The 21,956-nt window shown below is 41.6% G+C and overlaps 1 protein-coding gene across 2 annotated transcripts in view; it reads right to left on the bottom strand.

Moving 5' to 3' along the window:
* Positions 1-21,956, bottom strand: part of SATB2 (SATB homeobox 2) — a 443,446-nt gene that overhangs the window by 259,961 nt on the left and 161,529 nt on the right. For both annotated transcript variants that reach the window (XM_053698738.1, XM_053698737.1), the window contains exon 5: positions 14,077-14,200. In XM_053698738.1, the coding sequence (XP_053554713.1) occupies positions 14,077-14,200 (124 nt within the window). The remainder of the gene's footprint in view (positions 1-14,076; positions 14,201-21,956) is intronic.

The following is a 21,956-nucleotide window of genomic DNA, read 5'->3' as shown; positions in this document are numbered from 1 at the left end:
AAACTGCAAAATTAACAACAGCACAGTACTACATTTGGATTTTAACTGTTTTAAAATTGGTTGTGGCCACAACTTAAGAAAACCATAAGGATTACAAATCCGAACTTCCACCATAAGGATTAAAAATCCGAACTTTTAGCATTGTTTTACGATAAAGATGTACCCCCACATGCTCTAAACAGATTCAATGTATGGTATAACCATAAAATACGATTGAAACGATCTTATACTGTTTTTTATCTTAGTAAAGTTTTTTAAATTTATCACGAATTGTTTGTTTATTCATCTAGAAGTTAAGTCATTTTTTTCATCACGATTTGTTTGTTTATTCATTTAAATTCATCACGTTTTAAATTCATCACGTTTCAAATTCATAACGATTTGTTTGTCTATCCATTTTGAAGCACAATTTGTGTATCAATTTTATTTAGAGGCACATCAATTTATTTAAAGGTACAGTGATAATACACCGAGCATACACATTTTGAATAAATAGAAGGATTTTATAAAATTGTCCTTGAAGAATTTTAAGAATCAACGTTTTGTTTTTGTTTGTTTATTTGTTCACATTTTTTGGAGAGACACTACATAACACCAGAACCACACAAAATTTATGATTCAAAGTAATTATATTTATTCAAAGAAATTATATTTGGTAAATCCATACACATTCTATCACAGTGTATACACACTTCAAATCATAGTTTATACTCACAGCTCTTTTAGAGCGCTCCCCACACCCATCACTACTTGCACATTTCTATACATCTGATATTGGGAGCATATCAGATTTGGGGAAGCTAGTTGAGTCCTATCTACGTATCACTCCACACTTTCCTTTTCTAACCTGCTTAAAGGGACATTTGCTTTATCCAAACCTGCTAAAAGGAATCTCTGTTTGTTTGCTAACCTGCTTAAAGGGACATTTGCTTTATCCAGACCTGCTAAAAGGAATATCTGTTTGTTTGCTATCCTGCTTAAAGGGACATTTATTTATCACTTGCTAAAAGGAATTTCACTTAGTTTTATTAATCTTCTTAAAGGGACATTTGCTTTCATCAATCCTGAGTGGGTCACGTCCTGGATATTTCTCAGTGTGCTAGCGTGTGTTTTTACTTTTCACGCTAGCAGTTGGGTTGAATCCTGGGCTGGTCCTTTACGGCTGACACCAAAGGACTGCACGTCTGGAAGCTCAGCCAGTCTCTTGTGCAATAAAACCGAAATCTGTCCCCTCAGGAAACTAGCAGAAAGGTCCTTCTCCAGCCCATCCTGGAGAAAAGATAAGATCCTGGCCACCTTAACTCTGTGCCAGGAAAAAACATGCTCTTCACACCAGAATAAGTAGGTCCTCCACACCTTGTGGTAGATACGCTGAGTAACAGGTTTAAAAGCTTGAATAAGCTGACACTCTCAGAGAAACCTCTCTTGGCTAAGACTAAGCTTTCAATCTCCACGCAGTCAGACTCAGAGAATCTAGATTTTGATGAACAAATAGACCTTGTGTCAGCAGTTGTGACAAGGTAACTTCCACGGAGAAGATGAGGACATCCCCACTAGATCCGCGAACCACGTCCTTTGCGGCCACGATGGAGCAATCAGGATTACTGATACCCGCTCCTGCTTGATGCGGGCCACCACTCGAGGAAGAAGAGGTACTAAAGGAAAAAGATATATGAGTTTGAACCACCAGGGTACTGCTAGTGCATCTATTAGATCCGCTTGGGGATCCCTCAACCTCGACCCGTACCTGGGTAGCTTGGTATTGAGACGTGACGCCATGAGATCTATCTCCGGCGTCCCCCACTTGCTGCATATCTCTGCAAACACCTCGGGATGGAGAGACCATTCCCCTGGATGGAAAGATTGCCTACTGAGAAAATTCGCCTCACAGCTGACAGCGAACAGCTGTGGGCCTCTGCCCACTCCAGAATCTGAGATCCTTCTTTCATCGTCAAGGAACTTCTCGTTCCCCCTTGATGGTTGATGTAAGCCACCGAGGTTATATTGTCTGATTGGAATCTGATAAACTGGGATGAACCCAGAAGTGGCCAAGCCTTCAAGGCCTTGAAAATTGCCCATAGTTCCAAAATATTGAACGGGAGGGAGGACTCTTCCTGAGTCCACAACCCATGTGCCTTCCTGGCACCCCAAACTGCTCCCCACCCGGATAGGCTTGCGTCCGTAGTCACAATCTCCCAGGATGGTCTTAAGAAGCATGTCCCTCGGTACAGATGATCTGGACAGAGCCACCAAGAGAGATATTTTCTCGGCCAACTGTCTAATACAATCTGTTGAGACAGATCTGAATGATCGCCATTCCACTGCCTCAGCATGCACAATTGTAAAGATCTGAGATGGAACCTGGCAAAAGGAATAATGTCCATTCAGGACACCATGAGACCAATCACCTCCATACACTGAGCCACAGAGGGACTAAAGGAGGTCCGGAGGGCAAGACATGCCGAAGTTAGCTTGCAACATCTCTGGTCTATTAGAAATATCCTCATGGATATGGAGTCTATTATAGTACCCACGAATTCCACCCTGGTACTTGGGATAAGAGAACTATTTTCCAAGTTTATCTTCCATCCATGTGATCGAAGAAGACTGAGAAGGGACTCCGAGTATTCTTCCACAAGACGAAAGGATGGTACTTGCACCAGAATATTGTCCAAGTATGGGGCTACTGCAATACCATGAGTTCTGGCAACGGCTAGAAGAGTCCCCAAAACCTTTGTAAAGATTCTTGGAGCAGCAGCTAGGCCAAATGGAAATGCAATGAACTGGAAGTGCTGGTCCAGGAATGCAAACCTCAGGAACTAAAGTGTTCCCTGTGGATTGGAACATGAAGGTAAGCGACCTTCAGATCAAAAGTGGCCTTCCTGAATTAAACGATGGATGGACCTTATTGTCTCCATCCTGAAGGAAGGGACACTGAGAAATTTGTTTAAGCGCTTTAGGTCCAGAACTGGTTCGAATAAAACCCCAAACCTCTTTCTTCGATAAGCACCGGGACAACAACAAGGATGATAGATCCTGAACGCACCCTAGAAAGTCATCCCTCTTTTCTGGTCTGGTAGACAGATTTGAGAGAGAAGGATTCTGCCCCTTGGCAGATGAGATTTGAAGCCTATCTTGTATCCCTGAGATACCACATCCAGGACCCACGGATCCTGTACGTCCTTGAACCTGGCGTCTGAAAAAAGAGACAGTCTGCCCCCTACACAATCCGATCCCGGATCGGAGGCCGCCTCTTCATGCCGATTTGTTTTTAGCGGGATTCTAATTCTGCTTGGATTTATTCCAGGACTGAGCCGGCTTCCAAGTACTTGGGTTTTTTCAGCTTGGAGGAGGATTGTTGTCATTGCGATTTGTCAGAATAAAAGGAACGAAAATTAGAAGATTGTCGTCCCTTAGGCTTGTTCTTCTTATCTTGCGGTAGGAAGGCACCCTTGCCTCCGGTAAACCTAGAAATAATGGAGTCCAGGCCTGAACCAAATAAAATCTTTCCCTTGAAGGGAAGAGAAAGGAGTCTGGACTTAGAAGTCATATCCGCAGACCAAGACTTCAACCAGAGTGCCCAGCAGGCTAGGTCCACAAAGCCAGAGGCCTTTGCATTTAGGCGAATAATTTGCATGTTTGCATCACGGATAAAAGAATTAGCAATTCTCAGAGCTTTAATTATTTCTTGAATATCCTCAAGGGGAGACTCCACCTCAATGAGTTATGACAAATAGTCGCACCAGTAGGTAGGCGATCCGGCAACCGCGGCAACTGCAGCCGCTGGTTAAAACAAAAAAAACCATATGTTGAAACCTCTTTCTCAGAAAGATTTCCATTTTCTTATCCATCGGCTCGTAGAACGAAGAACTATCCTCAAGAGGTATAGTAGTAACTTTAGTAAGCGTAGAGATAGCACAATCGACCTTAGGAATGGAGCCCCACAAATCCAGTTGAGAGTTCGGGACCGGGAACAACTTTTAAAAGTAGATAAGGGGGAAAAGGAAGAACCAATTCTTTCCCATTCGTTCTTCATAATGTTTGCCATCTTAACCAGCACAGGAAAAGTCAAAGGAACTTTCCTGTCTTTGTAAACTCTGTCTAATTTAGGTATCATAGGTTCTTCAGGCAGCGCGACCTCTGGAAACTCTAACGTAGACAGAACCTCCTTTAATAAAAAACACAAGTGCTCAATTTTAAATTTTAAGGATGGTTCCTCCACAGCAGAAGACTTAGACGCTAAGGACTCCAACCCAGAAAGTTCCCCCTCTGAAGCTACAGAGGTTAACTCATCATCAGGTAACTGGGACTCCGGGTCAGGAGAGCTATGTTTAACTTTTCTCTTGTGTTTGTAACTGCAGGAAGAAGGCCCCCTCCGGATGGAGGATAAGATGTGCTATGGGGAACTGTATGTGGAGTGGATAATATAGCAAGGGTAGTAATCTCACGGGAAGCAGAGTCCTGAGAGGTACACAGCTCAGAGGGACTTTATAACTTTTTAGACTTTTATTTTTAGACTTTATAATGGTGTTAAGGCATGTGGAACATAATTGAGTGGGAGGGAAAACCACGGCCTCCTCACAATATAAACAGGTATGATTTAGTACAGAAGGAGTACCTTCTAACATATCAGAGTCCTCCATAGCTCAGGTTATACCCACAGAAGGACACAGATAAAAAAAGTTTTTTTATTATAGAAAACTGCACCTTTATACTCCCAATGGCTTTGTATATAACATTTCTAGAATTTTCAGATTCTAGGGTTTTTTTATTTTGGGGGGGGGCTTTTTTATTTTGATAGGGCTATTAGATTAGGTGTAATTAGTTTAAAGATCTTGTAATTTGTTTTTTTTATTTTCTGTAATTTAATGTTTGTTTGTTTTGTGTAATTTAGGTAATTGTATTAAATTTATTTAATTGTATTTAATTTAGGGAATTTATTTAATTGTAGTGTAGTGTTAGGTGTTAGTGTAAGACAGGTTAGGTTTTATTTTACAGGTTAGGTTTTATTTTACAGGTAAATTTGTATTTATTTTAGCTAGGTAGCTAGTAAATAGTTGATAACTATTTAGTAACTAGTCTACCTAGTTAAAATAAATACAAACTTGAATGTAAAATAAAAATAAAACCTAAGCTAGATACAATGTAACTATTAGTTATATTGTAGCTAGCTTAGGGTTTATTTTATAGATAACTATTTAGTTTTAAGTATGAATTATTTAGTTATTAATAGTAAGTTTGATTTAGATTTATTTTAATTATATGTAAGTTAGGGGGTTTTAGGGTTAGGGTTAGACTTAGATTTAGAAGTTAATAAATTTAATATAGTGGCGGCGACGTTGGGGGCGGCAGATTAGGGGTTAATAAATGTAGGTAGGTGGCGGGATATTAGGGACAGCAGATTAGGGTTTAATAATATTTAACTAATGTTTGCGAGGCAGGAGTACGGCAGTTTAGGGGTTAATATGTTTATTCTAGTGGCGGCGATGTCCGGAGCAGCAGATTAGGGGTTAATAAATTTATTTTAGTGTTTGCAATGCGGGAGGGCCTCGGTTTAGGGGTTAATAGGTAGTTTATGGGTGTTAGTGTACTTTTTACCACTTTAGTTATGAGTTTTATGCTACAGCGTTGTAGTGCAAAACTCATAACTACTGACGAATCTTGACGGGATAGGGTGTACCGCTCACTTTTTGGCCTCCCAGGACAAGCTCGTAATACCGGCGCTATGGAAGTCCCATATAAAAAAGACTATACACAATTTGCGTAAATTGATTTGCGGTAAGGACAAAAAAGTGTGCGGTGCCCCTAAATCTGCAAGACTCGTAATACCAGGGGTAGTAAAAAAGCAGCGTTATGAGGCTTAACACTGCTTTTTTACTCATAACGCAAGACTCGTAATCTAGCCGACAGACTTTTAAAAAATCTTAGCAAGATCTACAGACAGACAGTACACTCCTCAGCATAGAAACTCCCCAGCAGACAAAAACAGACTTATAAAAATCCCAGCAAGGTAACATCGCTGACTTCCTCTTCAATCAAGCAATGTTTGTAAATATGTTCCACGTTTGCTCATTTTCAAATCTTCCCTCTGTCTCTCACTCTGCTGCGAGAAAACCTGATATCACTCACCCATAACTGTTAGCGTGTCACTCGTAATCTGGCCCTTAGCATTTTAAGGGACTTTTGTGCACTGTATGTAACACCCTTGGATAATCTCTAGTACTGTTTGTATCTTAATGATTGTAATATACCTCTGTATAGCACTGTGTAAAATGTTGGCACTTTCTAAATAAATATTATTAATAATAATAAGATAGAAATAAAGAAAAAAATAGTAAATTAGAATATTCTATGTCTGCTGAATACATAAATTTCAAATGTGTGTTTTCTTAAACTCATGGCTTCTACAGCCCACAAATTTGCAGCATATATGCATGCCTGTGCAACCTTAGCATTTTTATAAGAGAGCTGATTAACTCACCAGCTATACAGAGGAGAACAAGCTGAGATTGCCTATCCTCAAATATGCCTTGAAAACAAAAGTACTTTAACCCCTTAAGGACCCAAACTTGCCCAAAAGAACAGAGACATTTTAGCATTTTTGCCATCACTCCCTTTAAACAGAAATAGAGTCTTGTTTATTTTTAACTATCAAAACTATGTATTATTTTTAGTAGACAACCCAATGTATTGATATAGGCCCATTTTGGTATATTTCATGCCACTGTTTCACTGCAAATTATGATCATATTTAAAAAAATTACTTTTTCATTTTTTTATTATTATTATTTTCTACAGATTAGAATTACCCCCTTACCTTCCCAACTACCTGATCCCTACCAAAAAAAACAATATAACCATCCCCCCTCTAACTAGTGTCTGCCATCTTAGGTACTGGCAGCTGTCTTCCCATACCCAGTTTTCTATCTATTTTTCTTTTTATTTACTAATAAAACAAAAAATAAAAAAATTATGTAGTGTAGCTGCCCCTCATTTACTCCACCTCCTTCCTCAAAGATCTTTTTCCCTACCCTCTAATTTATCCTCTCCACATTTCAGGCAATTAGTGCTGACTCTTAAATAACTCCATGGGTGTGAGCACAATGTTATCTATATGGCACACATGAACTAACGCCCTCTAGCTGTGAAAAACTGTGAAATGCATTCAGATAAGATGCGGCCTTCAAGGGCTTAGAAATTAGCATACAAGCCTACCTAGTTTAGCTTTCAACTAAAAATACCAAGATAACAAAGCAAATTTGATGATAAAAGTAAATTGGAAAGTTGTTTAAAATTACATGCCCTATCTGAATCATGAAAGTTTAATTTACCTGATATGTTTTCTCTATCCAAAATGTGCTGAAAAAGGTTATGATGACTCAGGAAAAAATGTATTGTAGTACAAATAACACATTCAAAAAATTACCCACAAAAGTAATATCAAGCCCAAAGTGTCATAAATTACAAATCTTACTGAAATATGAAAATTTGCAGCAATCCTTTTAGCAAATTTCATGATGTTTACTCTTTTAGAAAATTCTAGAAATGTTATTCATAATGTATTTCCGAGCTAACTAGTTATAAAAAGGGGTTAATTTTAGAACAGCTTTCTCCCTGAAGTCTAAACTCCTGAGAGGCTGCTTTCCAACCTGCAGCAGACAATAACATATTAACCTCTCGGGGCCGATAATAACATTTCACATATGGCAGTTTTTTTTTTTTTTTCAAAGGAGATCAGCCAAATGAAATTGCTTTGCAAGTCCACAACTAGAGCTGTTAGCATGATGGTGAGTAGAAACATCCTCTCCATGACCTTTTTAGTGGGTGCACAACCCGGCTAAATTTTTTGACAATATTAAGCTAAAATTAGACTTGATTAGACAAAATATCATTAAATAAATGTATGTTAAATTATGCATTTATTTTGTGCTTTGGATAACAGTAAATGTTATAATATTAGAAAGTATTGCACTGCACCCACCCAGCTACTTTATAATGCCACATGGTTGGCATTATTTTCTGTGGAGAACATTGTACAATACACCTCTGAGGTAGTATACAAAAACTGAGCTACCATACCTTATAGGTCTTAGTGCAACTACAGTAGATGCAGTGCTGTATATAGCTCAAATCTAAGTGACGGGCACTGTTTGTCAGTGCTGTATAAACCACAAATATGAGTGAGGGGCACTTTGTGACAGTACTGTATATTTCACAAATCTGAGTGAGGAGTATTGTGTGATAGTGATGAACATCCCACTGATCTGAGTTAAGGGCACTGTGTGGAGGTGCTGTATATATCACATTCTGAGTGAGGGGCCCTGTGTAGTAGTGCTGTATATTTTATAAGTTTGGGGCAATGCTGTATAAATCACAATTTTGAGTGAGGGTCACTGTGTGGCAGTGCTCTATATATCACAAATCTGAGTGAGGGTCACAGTATGGCAGTCCTGTATACATCACCAATCTGAGTGACTGGCACAGCGTGGCAGTGTTGTATATATCACACATTTGAGAGAGAAACACTGAGTGAGGGGTATTGTGTGATGCTGATGAATATCACAAATCTGAGTGAGGGGAACTGTGTGATAGTGCTGGGCGTATCTCTAATCTGAGTGAAGGGCACTGTGTGCCAGTACTGCATACATCACAAATATGAATGCAGGGTCCTGTGTGGCAGTGCTGTATATATCACAAATATGAGTTAGGGGCACTGTGTGGCAGAGCTGTATAAATCACAAATCTGAGTGAGGGTCACTTTGCAGTAGTGCTGGATGTCTCACTGATCTTGGTGAATGCACTGTGTAGCAGTGCTGTATACATCACAATTCTTAGAGAGGGTCACTGTGTGGAAATGTTGTATATATCACAAATCTGAGTGACGGGCACAGCGTGGCAGTGTTGTATATATCACACATTTGAGAGAGAAACCCTGAGTGAGTGAGGGGTATTGTGTGATGGTGATGAATATATCACAAATCTGAGTGAGGGGCACTGAGTGGTAGTGCTGGAGGTATCACTAATCTAAGTGAAGGGCACTGTGTGCCAGTACTGCATACATCACAAATCTAAATGAGAGGCCCTGTGTGGCAGTGCTCTATATATAACACAAATCTGAATGAAGGGTCCTGTGTGGCAGTGCTGTATATATCACAAATATGAGTTAGGGGCACTGTGTGGCAGAGCTGTATAAATCACAAATCTTAGAGAGGTCACTGTGTGTCAATGTTGTATATATCACAAATCTAAATATGGGGCCCTGTGTGTAAGTGCTGTATATATCACAATTCTTAGTAAGGGTCACTGTGTGGCATTGTTGTATACTGTATATCATAAATCTTAATAAGAGTCCCTGTGTGTAAGTGCTGTATATATCACAAATATGAGTGAGGGGCACTGTGTGGCAGTGCTGTATACTACAAATATGAGTGAGGGTCACTGCGTGGCAGTGCTGTATACTACAAATATGAGTGAGGGGCACTGTGTGGCAGTGCTGTATACTACAAATCTGAGTGAGGGGCACTGTGTGGCAGTGCTGTATACTACAAATCTGAGTGAGGGTCACTGTGTGGCAGTACTGTATATATCACAAATCTGAGTGAGGGGAACTGTGTGGCAGTGCTGTATATATCACAAATCTGAGTGAGGGTCACTGTGTGGCAGTGCTGTATATATCACAAATCTGAGTGAGGGTCACTGTGTGGCAGTGCTGTATATATCACAAATCTGAGTGAGGGTCACTGTGTGGCAGTACTGTATATATCACAAATCTGAGTGAGGGTCACTGTGTAACAGTGCTGTATATATCACAAATCTTAGTGAGGGGAACTGTGTGGCAGTGCTGTATACTACAAATCTGAGTGAGGGTCACTGTGTGGCAGTGCTGTATATATCACAAATCTGAGTGAGGGGAACTGTGTGGCAGTGCTGTATATATCACAAATCTGAGTGAGGGTCACTGTGTGGCAGTGCTGTATATATTCCAAAGCCGAGTGAGGGGAACTGTGTGGCAGTGCTGTATATATTACACATTTGAGAGAGGGACACTGTGTAACAGAGCTGTATATATGACAAATCTGAGTGAGGGGAACTGTGTGGCAGTGCTGTATATATCACAAATCTGAGTGAGGGTCACTGTGTGGCAGTGCTGTATATATTCCAAAGCCGAGTGAGGGGAACTGTGTGGCAGTGCTGTATATATCACAAATCTGAGTGAGGGGCACTGTGTGGCAGTGCTGTATATATCACAAATCTGAGTGAGGGTCACTGTGTGGCAGTGCTGTATATATTCCAAAGCCGAGTGAGGGGAACTGTGTGGCAGTGCTTTATATATCACAAATCTGAGTGAGGGTCTCTGTGTGGCAGTGCTGTATATATCCCAAATCCGAGTGAGGGTCACTGTGTGGCAGTGCTGTATATATCCCAAATCCGAGTGAGGGTAAATGTGTGGCAGTGCTGTATATATATCACAAATCTTAGTGAGGGGAACTGTGTAGCAGTGCTGTATATATCACAAATCTGAGAGAGGTCACTGTGTGTCAATGTTGTATATATCACAAATCTAAATATGGGGCCCTGTGTGTAAGTGCTGTATATATCACAATTCTTAGTAAGGGTCACTGTGTGGCATTGTTGTATACTGTATATCATAAATCTTAATAAGAGTCCCTGTGTGTAAGTGCTGTATATATCACAAATATGAGTGAGGGGCACTGTGTGGCAGTGCTGTATACTACAAATATGAGTGAGGGTCACTGCGTGGCAGTGCTGTATACTACAAATATGAGTGAGGGGCACTGTGTGGCAGTGCTGTATACTACAAATCTGAGTGAGGGGCACTGTGTGGCAGTGCTGTATACTACAAATCTGAGTGAGGGTCACTGTGTGGCAGTACTGTATATATCACAAATCTGAGTGAGGGGAACTGTGTGGCAGTGCTGTATATATCACAAATCTGAGTGAGGGTCACTGTGTGGCAGTGCTGTATATATCACAAATCTGAGTGAGGGTCACTGTGTGGCAGTGCTGTATATATCACAAATCTGAGTGAGGGTCACTGTGTGGCAGTACTGTATATATCACAAATCTGAGTGAGGGTCACTGTGTAACAGTGCTGTATATATCACAAATCTTAGTGAGGGGAACTGTGTGGCAGTGCTGTATACTACAAATCTGAGTGAGGGTCACTGTGTGGCAGTGCTGTATATATCACAAATCTGAGTGAGGGGAACTGTGTGGCAGTGCTGTATATATCACAAATCTGAGTGAGGGTCACTGTGTGGCAGTGCTGTATATATTCCAAAGCCGAGTGAGGGGAACTGTGTGGCAGTGCTGTATATATTACACATTTGAGAGAGGGACACTGTGTAACAGAGCTGTATATATGACAAATCTGAGTGAGGGGAACTGTGTGGCAGTGCTGTATATATCACAAATCTGAGTGAGGGTCACTGTGTGGCAGTGCTGTATATATTCCAAAGCCGAGTGAGGGGAACTGTGTGGCAGTGCTGTATATATCACAAATCTGAGTGAGGGGCACTGTGTGGCAGTGCTGTATATATCACAAATCTGAGTGAGGGTCACTGTGTGGCAGTGCTGTATATATTCCAAAGCCGAGTGAGGGGAACTGTGTGGCAGTGCTTTATATATCACAAATCTGAGTGAGGGTCTCTGTGTGGCAGTGCTGTATATATCCCAAATCCGAGTGAGGGTCACTGTGTGGCAGTGCTGTATATATCCCAAATCCGAGTGAGGGTAAATGTGTGGCAGTGCTGTATATATATCACAAATCTTAGTGAGGGGAACTGTGTAGCAGTGCTGTATATATCACAAATCTGAGTGAGGGTCACTGTGTGGCAGTGCTGTATATATCACAAATCTGAGTGAGGGGCACTGTGTGGCAGTGCTGTATATATCACAAATCTGAGTGAGGGTCACTGTGTGGCAGTGCTGTATATATCACAAATCTGAGTGAGGGTCACTGTGTGGCAGTGCTGTATATATCACAAATCTGAGTGAGGGTCACTGTGTGGCAGTGCTGTATATATTCCAAAGCCGAGTGAGGGGAACTGTGTGGCAGTGCTGTATATATCACAAATCTGAGTGAGGGTCTCTGTGTGGCAGTGCTGTATATATTTTAGAATATGTGAGTGGGGATTCTTGGAGTTTAAACAATAACAGATGCTGTTCCTTATTATATATTACATTCAATATACCTTAAATTAAAGTATAGCATTTATATCTTAACTGGGACAAACACCTGATGTCTGTCCCAGTTAAGATCCCAAATCTGAGTGAGGGGAACTGTGTGGCAGTGCTGTATATATATCACAAATCTTAGTGAGGGGAACTGTGTAGCAGTGCTGTATATATCACAAATCTGAGTGAGGGTCACTGTGTGGCAGTGCTGTATATATCACAAATCTGAGTGAGGGGCACTGTGTGGCAGTGCTGTATATATCACAAATCTGAGTGAGGGTCACTGTGTGGCAGTGCTGTATATATCCCAAATCCGAGTGAGGGGAACTGTGTGGCAGTGCTGTATATATCACAAATCTGAGTGAGGGTCACTGTGTGGCAGTGCTGTATATATCCCAAATCCGAGTGAGGGGAACTGTGTGGCAGTGCTGTATATATATCACAAATCTTAGTGAGGGGAACTGTGTAGCAGTGCTGTATATATCGCAAATCTGAGTGAGGAACACTGTGTGGAAGTGCTGTATAAATCACAAATATGAGTGAGGGGCACTGTGTGGCGAGTGGCAGTGCTGTATATATCACATATCACTGTGTGGTGATGAATATATCACAAATCTGAGTGATATGCACTGTGTGGCAGTTCTGGATGTATAACTTATCTGAGTGATGAGTACTGTGTGGCAGTGCTCCATATATCACAAATATGAGTAAGGGGCACTGAGTGGCAGTGCTGTATAAATCACAAATCTGAGAGAGGGACGCTGTGTGGTAGTGCTGTATATATAAGAGATCTGAGTGAGAGGCACTGTGAGACAGTGCTGTATACATCACAAATTTGATAAAGGGGCACTGTGTGGCAGTGTTGCATTTATATGCTTAGAGGGACGTGGATGCACCTCACTGACAAGATCCAAAGGAGGCCAAAACAATTGTCTGAGGTTGCCATTTGCCTTGTTCAGAGGAGAATTGCCTGGTATTTTGGGTCTGGACTGTCCTTGTTGGATGGGATCAGACTTATATACGTCAGGAAAGTTCTCCTCTGTGAAAAGCACAACTTGTTTAAAAGAAGTTACTCCCAGGTGGTAAGCGGCCCATAAAACAATCCATTAAGCTGTTGTTCATTCCTGGCAGATTGCTTCTTTTTCTGTGTGTATTTGTATTATGACCCTGGGAAAAACTCCCTAAGGGTGATGCGGAAACCAGATGTGGATTCCTTGCCCAATGTGCTTAGAGGGATGTGGCTGCACCTCACTGATGAGACCCAAAACAATCATCTAGGGTTGAATTTTCTCTTGTTCAGAGGAGAATTGCATGGTATGTCGGGATGGACTGACCATGTTAGATGGGACCAGACTGATATACTGTGTGGCAATGTTGTATATGTTACATATTTAAGAGAGGGGCACTGTGTTTGCAGTGCTGTATATATTACACTTTTGAAAGAGGACACTGTGTGGCAGTACTGTATATGTTACACATTTAAGCGAGGGGAACTGTGTGGCAGTGTTTATAACTTACACAGAGGAGCACTGTGTGGAAGTGCAGTATATAATACACATTTGAGAAAGGGGCACTGTGTAGCAGTGCTGTATATATTACACATTTAAGAAAGGGGCATTGTGTGGCAGTGCTGTATATATTACACATTTGAGAGAGGGGCACTGTGTAACAGTGCTGTATATATCACAAATCTGAGTGAGGGGTACTGTGTGACAGTGCTGTATATATAAAAAATCTGAGTGAGGGGTACTGTGTGCTAGTGCTGTATGTATCACTAATATGAGTGAGGGGGCACAGACGTGAAAGAGCAGACATTCTATTTTAGTGATGTGCCACAATCTTGAGATAGACAGTGTGTGCCAGTGCTTTCATACTAACCTGAGAGAGAGGGCATTCTTTGGCAAGTGTACTCTGATTCATCTCCTTGAGCAGCATTCGTAAGGCATTTCGGACTGTTGCATGGTTCCACTGCTCTGCAGGTAGATCCTCTAGTTTAGAACAACTGCAAAAAGAAGGTAAATGGACATAAGCGATTATGAAGTGCTTGCGAACATCCTCTACAATAATAAACTGCTCTAACACATCAGAGCATTTTCTTTTTGCACTTTTATGTCCCTTTAAGTAATGCTCTCACTTGCCTTTGACAAACCCTTACAGGCCCAGTTGATAAATTCTAACAAGTCTATGATACATATATACAAACATGCTGATAATGGTATGAATCCATTTGCACTGCACCACTGGCTCTCACCTGTTAACATACTCTTGCTCATACATTCATCTGGTAAAATATTCTACCTGAAACATTTCATCTATGTGCCTCCTCAGCTACATAACTGATACTTCAGCACACACAAAGCCTCCAACACGTGCCACTAATTTCAGTCACATACACAAACTTGCTAACAAGTTTTACTAACATGCTCATTCGGACACACACCTGCAAGTAAATCCCAGCCCATAAGCTTCTACTGACACAACACTAGCTAATTTGAACACAATAACATGTACATGCTAACACACCAAAAGGAGGGAAAGCATTTATAGCGGACCAGTGTTTTAATTTTTTCTGCTAATAAAAAAGCCTAAGCTTCATTCATTTTGAGGATAGCAATATGATATCCTAGGCATTTGTAAACTTTATGCTGTATTTGTCGCTACCTCTTTCCTTGAAAAAGATTTAGTCTATGTACAGACAGGTTTACCCAGGTTACGAACAAGATAGGTTCTGTAGGTTTGTTCTTAAGTTGAATTTGTATGTAAGTTGGAACAGGCACTTTTTTTAGGTGAAACTCTACATTTTTTTAGTTTTGGATAGCATAGGGAAAAGTTTGTTTTGCTATCTGTGCCCCTGTTTAGAAAATTTCACATCACTTTCTGTCCTTGTGACAATTGGATTTTGAGTATTTTGGGTTATCTTGGAAAGAAGGATTGGCGATAAAGCTCTATTTTCTCTGTTTGTAAGTACGAGTTGTACTTAAGTTGGATGCCTGTAACCCAGTGACTGCCTGTACCAGCCTAATTATCCTCACGGCATATAGCCAAGTCCAAAAGGATAAAGACCAATTTAAAAAAAAGGAAATTTATGCTTACCTGATAAATTTATTTCTTTTACGATATGACGAGTCCACGGATTTCATCCTTACTTATGGGATTAGGCCTCCTGGTCAGCAGGAGGAGGCAAAGAGCACCACAGCAGAGCTGTATATATAGCTCCTCCCTTCCCTCCCACTCCAGTCATTCGACCGAAGTTAGGAAGAGAAAGGAAAAGCCAAAGGTGCAGAGGTGACTGAAGTTTAACAAAAATAAGTAGATAAGTAAATACCTGTCTTAGAAATTACAGGGTGGGCCGTGGACTCGTCATATCGTAAAAGAAATAAATTTATCAGGCAAGCATAAATTTCCTTTTCTTTTACAAGATATGACGAGTCCACGGATTTCAGCCTTACATATGGGATACAATACCAAAGCTATAGGACACGGATGAAAGGGAGGGACAAGACAGGAACCTAAACGGAAGGCACCACTGCTTGAAGAACCTTTCTCCCAAAACCAGCCTCAGATGAAGCAAAAGTATCAAATTTGGAAAATTTGGAAAAAGTGTGAAGAGACGACCAAGTTGCAGCCTTGCAAATCTGTTCAACAGATGCATAGTTTTTAAATGCCCATGAAGAAGCCACCGCCCTAGTGGAATGAGCCGTAATTCTTTCAGGAGGCTGCTGTCCAGCAGTCTCATATGCCAGATGGATGATACTCTTCAGCCAAAAAGAAAGAGAGGTAGCCGTAGCTTTCTGACCCTTATGCTTTCCAGAAAAAACAATAAATAATGAAGATGATTGACGAAATTCTTTAGTCGCCTGCAAGTAAAACTTCCGAGCACGGACCACATCCAAGTTATGTAACAGACGCTCTTTCTTAGAAGAAGGATTAGGACACAATGAAGGAACAACAATTTCCTGATTAATATTCTTATTAGAAACAACCTTAGGAAGAAAACCAGGTTTCGTACGTAAAACCACCTTATCAGAATGAAAAATAAGATAAGGAGAGTCACATTGTAACGCTGAAAGCTCAGAAACTCAGAAGAAATAGCAACCAAAAATAAAACCTTCCAAGATAACAACTTAATATCTATGGAATGCATGGGTTCAAACGGAACCCCTTGAAGAACATTAAGAACTAAATTCAAACTCCAGGGTGGAGCAATTGGTCTAAACACAGCCTTGATTCTAGTCAAAGCCTGACAAAAAGACTGAACGTCTGGAACATCTGCCAAACGCTTGTGTAGTAAAATCGACAAAGCAGAAATTTGTCCCTTTAAGGAACTTGCTGACAACCCTTTCTCCAATCCTTCTTGGAGAAAAGATAAAATCCTGGGAATCCTAACTCTACTCCATGAGTACATGAGTAGCCCTTGGATTCGCACCAATAAAGATATTTACGCCATATCTTATGGTAGATCTTTCTAGTGACAGGCTTACGTGCCTGAATCAAAGTATCAATGACCGAATCAGAGAACCCCCGCTTAGATAAAATCAAGCGTTCAATCTCCAAGCAGTCAGCTGCAGAGAAACTAGATTCGGATGATGGAAGGGTCCCTGAATGAGAAGGTCCTGCCTCAATGGAAGCTTCCACGGCGGCAGAGAGGACATGTCCTCCAGATCGGCATACCAAGTCCTGCGAGGCCACACCGGAGCGATGAGAATCACCGACGCCCTCTCCTGTTTGATCCGAGCAATCACCCGGGGAAGGAGAGCAAACAGTGGAAACACATAAGCTAGGTTGAACGACCAAGGCACTGCCAAGGCATCTATCAGTTCGGCCTGAGGATCCCTGGACCTGGATCCGTATCTTGGGAGCTTGGCATTCTGACGAGACGCCATCAGATCCAATTCCGGTCTGCCCCATCTGAGAATCAGGGTGGCAAAGACCTCCGGATGGAGTTCCCACTCTCCCGGATGAAACGTCTGTCTGCTTAAAAAGTCCACTTCTCAGTTGTCCACTCCTGGGATGTAGATTGCTGACAGATAACAAGAGTGAACTTCTGCCCACCAAATTATCTTGGATACTTCTGTCATCGCTAAGGAACTCCTCATTCCTCCCTGATGATTGATGTAGGCCACAGTCGTGATGTTGTCCGACTGAAATTGGATGAATTTGGCCGAAGCCAACTAAGGCCAAACCTGAAGCGCATTGAATATTGCTCTCAATTCCAGAATATTGATTGGAAGTAGAGACTCCGACCGAGTCCACACCCAATGAGCCTTCAGGGAATTCCAGACCGCACCCCAGCCTAGTAGACTGGCGTCCATTATCACCCAAGAGGGTCTGCGGAAGCACGTCCCTTGGGACAGATGATCCGGCGACAACCAGCAAAGAAGAGAGTCTCTTGTCTCCTGATCCAGATTTATCTAAGGAGATAAATTTGCATAATCTCCATTCCACTGCCCAAGCATGCACAGTTGTAGTGGTCTGAGATGAAAGCGAGCGAATCTTTAACTTTCTGACCTCTGTCAAGAAAATTTTCATGGATATAGAATCTATTAGAGTTCCCAAGAAGGGAACCCTTGTTTGTGGAATTAGTGAACTCTTTTCTAGATTCACCTTCCACCCGTGAGTCCTCAGAAAGTACAGAACCATGTCTGTATGGGATTTTGTCAGATGGTAAGACGACGCCTGGATCAGAATATCGTCCAGATAAGGCGCCACTGCAATGCCCCGCGGCCTGAGAACCGCCAGAAGGGACCCTAGAACCTTCGTGAAGATCCTGGGTGCTGTGGCCAACCCGAAGGGAAGAGCCACAAACTGAAAATGTTTGTCCAGGAAGGCAAACCTTAGGAACTGGTGATGATCCTTGTGGATAGGAATATGAAGATATGCATCCTTCAAGTCCACGGTAGTCATATATTGACCCTGCTGGATCAATGGCAGAATTGTTCGAATAGTCTCAATCTTGAAGGATGGGACTCTGAGAAACTTGTTTAGACTTTTTAGATCTAAAATAGGTCAAAACGTGCCCTCTCTTTTGGGGACCACAAAAAGATTTGAGTAAAACCCCTGCCCCTGTTCCAGTATTGGAACGGGACAAATTACTCCCATAGTAGAGAGATCTTTTACACAACGTAAGAACGCCTCTCTTTTTATCTGGTCTACAGACAATCGTGAAAGAAGAAACCTCCCCCTTGGGAGAGAATTTTTTAATTCCAGTTGATACCCTTGGGACACGATTTCCAGTGTCCAGGGGTCCTAAACATCTCTTATCCAAGCCTGGGTAAATAGAGTAAGTCTGCCCCCTACTAGATCCGGTCCCAGATCGGGGGCCGCCCCTTCATGCTGTCTTGGGAGTAGCAGCGGGCTTCTTGGGTTGTTTACCTTTGTTCCAAGCCTGGTTAGGTCTCCAGACGGAGTTGGCTTGAGCAAAATTCCCTTCCTGTTTAGTGGAAGAAGAAGAGGGGACTCCTTTAAAATTCCGAAAGGAACGAAAATTATTTTGTTTACCCCTCAGTTTAGCTGCTTTATCCTGAGGTAGGAGATGACCCTTACCTCCCGTAATGTCAGAAATGATTTATTTCAAGTCAGGCTCAAATAGGGTTTTTCCTTTGAAAGGAATAGCCAAAAGCTTTGACTTAGATGACACATCAGCAGACCAAGATTTTAACCATAACGCCCTACACGCTAAAATGGCAAATCCGGCATTCTTAGCCGCCAATTTGGCAATCTGAAAGGCGGCATCCGTAAAAAAAAGAATTAGCCAGCTTAAGAGCCTTAATTCTATCTAAAATTTCCTCTAAAGGAGTCTCAGTCTTAAGAGACTCTTCTAAGGCGTCAAACCAGAAGGCCACAGCTGTTGTGACTGGTACAATGCAGGCTGTCGGTTGCAAAAGAAAACCCTGATGAATTAATAACTTCTTTAGAAGACCCTCCAATTTTTTATCCATAGGGTCTTTGAAAGCACAACTGTCCTCAATAGGAATAGTAGTACGCTTAGCCAGGGTAGATATAGCTCCCTCCACCTTAGGGACTGTTTGCCAAGAGTCCCGGACAGTGTCAGCTATGGGATACATTTTCTTAAAATTAGGAGAAGGTGAGAACGGGATTCCCGGTCTTTCCCATTCCCGCGTAATAATTTCCGAGATTCTCTTAGGAACCGGAAAAACATCAGAGTAAGCAGGCAACTCTAAGTATTTGTTCATCTTACACAATTTCTCTGGTGGTACCACAATAGAGTCACAGTCATCCAGAGTCGCTAAAACCTCCCGAAGTAACAGGTGGAGTTGTTCAAGCTTAAATCTGAAGGACATGACGTCCGAGTCCGTCTGAGGTAACACACTTCCCGAATCGGAAAGTTCCCCCTCAGACAGAAGTTCCCTGACCCCCAATTCAGATCCCTGTGAGGGTACATCGGAAATAGCCATCAAAGCATCAGAAGTCACAGGATTCAGAGTGGCCTCTGTCCTGCTGCGTTTGCCCTGCATCACTGGCAACTTAGATAAAACTTCTGTAAGGGTAGATGACATAACTGCAGCCATATCCTGCAGAGTAAATGAAGTGGACGCGGTTGAAGAAAACGGCGTCGCTTGGGTGGGCGTTAAAGGTTGTGACGCTTGGGGAGAAAGTAGCGGCATACCCTGATTCTCATCAGTCTGAGAAGCATCCTTAGACATATTTGCATTAAAGAAAATTTGTTCTGTACATTGTAAGGCCCTTTAAAGGGAAAGTCTACACCAGAATTTTTATTGTTTTAAAAGATAGATAATCTAACCTTTATTACCCATTTCCCAGTTTTGCATAACCAACACAGTTATAATAATATACTTTTAACCTCTGTGATTATCTTGTATCTAAGCCTCTGCAAACTGCCCCTTTTTTCAGTTCTTTTGACAGACTTGCAGTCTAGCCAATCAGTGCCAGCTCCCAGATTACTTCACGTGCACAGTGTTATCTATATGAAATATGTGAACTAACACCCTCTAGTGCTTAAAAACTGTTAAAATGCAATCTGAAAGAGGTGGGCTTCAAGGTCTAAGAAATTAGCATATGAACCTCCTAGGTTAAGCTTTCAACTAAGAATACCAAGAGAACAAAGCAAAATTGGTGATAAAAGTAAATTGGAAAATTGTTTAAAATTACATGCTCTATCTGAATCATGAAAGTTTATTTTGGCCTAGACTGTCCCTTTAAGTACATGAGGGACAAAAAACAGAATTTATGTTTACCTGATAAATTACTTTCTCCAACGGTGTGTCCGGTCCACGGCGTCATCCTTACTTGTGGGATATTCTCTTCCCCAACAGGAAATGGCAAAGAGCCCAGCAAAGCTGGTCACATGATCCCTCCTAGGCTCCGCCTACCCCAGTCATTCGACCGACGTTAAGGAGGAATATTTGCATAGGAGAAACCATATGATACCGTGGTGACTGTAGTTAAAGAAAATAAATTATCAGACCTGATTAAAAAACCAGGGCGGGCCGTGGACCGGACACACCGTTGGAGAAAGTAATTTATCAGGTAAACATAAATTCTGTTTTCTCCAACATAGGTGTGTCCGGTCCACGGCGTCATCCTTACTTGTGGGAACCAATACCAAAGCTTTAGGACACGGATGAAGGGAGGGAGCAAATCAGGTCACCTAAATGGAAGGCACCACGGCTTGCAAAACCTTTCTCCCAAAAATAGCCTCAGAAGAAGCAAAAGTATCAAACTTGTAAAATTTGGTAAAAGTGTGCAGTGAAGACCAAGTCGCTGCCCTACATATCTGATCAACAGAAGCCTCGTTCTTGAAGGCCCATGTGGAAGCCACAGCCCTAGTGGAATGAGCTGTGATTCTTTCAGGAGGCTGCCGTCCGGCAGTCTCGTAAGCCAATCTGATGATGCTTTTAATCCAAAAAGAGAGAGAGGTAGAAGTTGCTTTTTGACCTCTCCTTTTACCAGAATAAACAACAAACAAGGAAGATGTTTGTCTAAAATCCTTTGTAGCATCTAAATAGAATTTTAGAGCGCGAACAACATCCAAATTGTGCAACAAACGTTCCTTCTTCGAAACTGGTTTCGGACACAAAGAAGGCACGACTATCTCCTGGTTAATGTTTTTGTTAGAAACAACTTTTGGAAGAAAACCAGGTTTAGTACGTAAAACCACCTTATCTGCATGGAACACCAGATAAGGAGGAGAACACTGCAGAGCAGATAATTCTGAAACTCTTCTAGCAGAAGAAATTGCAACCAAAAACAAAACTTTCCAAGATAATAACTTAATATCAACGGAATGTAAGGGTTCAAACGGAACCCCCTGAAGAACTGAAAGAACTAAGTTGAGACTCCAAGGAGGAGTCAAAGGTTTGTAAACAGGCTTGATTCTAACCAGAGCCTGAACAAAGGCTTGAACATCTGGCACAGCTGCCAGTTTTTTGTGAAGTAACACAGACAAGGCAGAAATCTGTCCCTTCAAGGAACTTGCAGATAATCCTTTCTCCAATCCTTCTTGAAGAAAGGATAGAATCTTAGGAATCTTTACCTTGTCCCAAGGGAATCCTTTAGATTCACACCAACAGATATATTTTTTCCATATTTTGTGGTAAATTTTTCTAGTTACAGGCTTTCTGGCCTGAACAAGAGTATCAATAACAGAATCTGAGAACCCTCGTTTTGATAAGATCAAGCGTTCAATCTCCAAGCAGTCAGCTGGAGTGAGACCAGATTCGGATGTTCGAACGGACCTTGAACAAGAAGGTCTCGTCTCAAAGGTAGCTTCCATGGTG

The sequence above is a fragment of the Bombina bombina genome, chromosome 1 (genome assembly GCF_027579735.1).
Source record: "Bombina bombina isolate aBomBom1 chromosome 1, aBomBom1.pri, whole genome shotgun sequence".
Lineage (NCBI taxonomy): Eukaryota > Metazoa > Chordata > Amphibia > Anura > Bombinatoridae > Bombina > Bombina bombina.
This window is presented reverse-complemented; position numbering and strand designations above follow the sequence as displayed.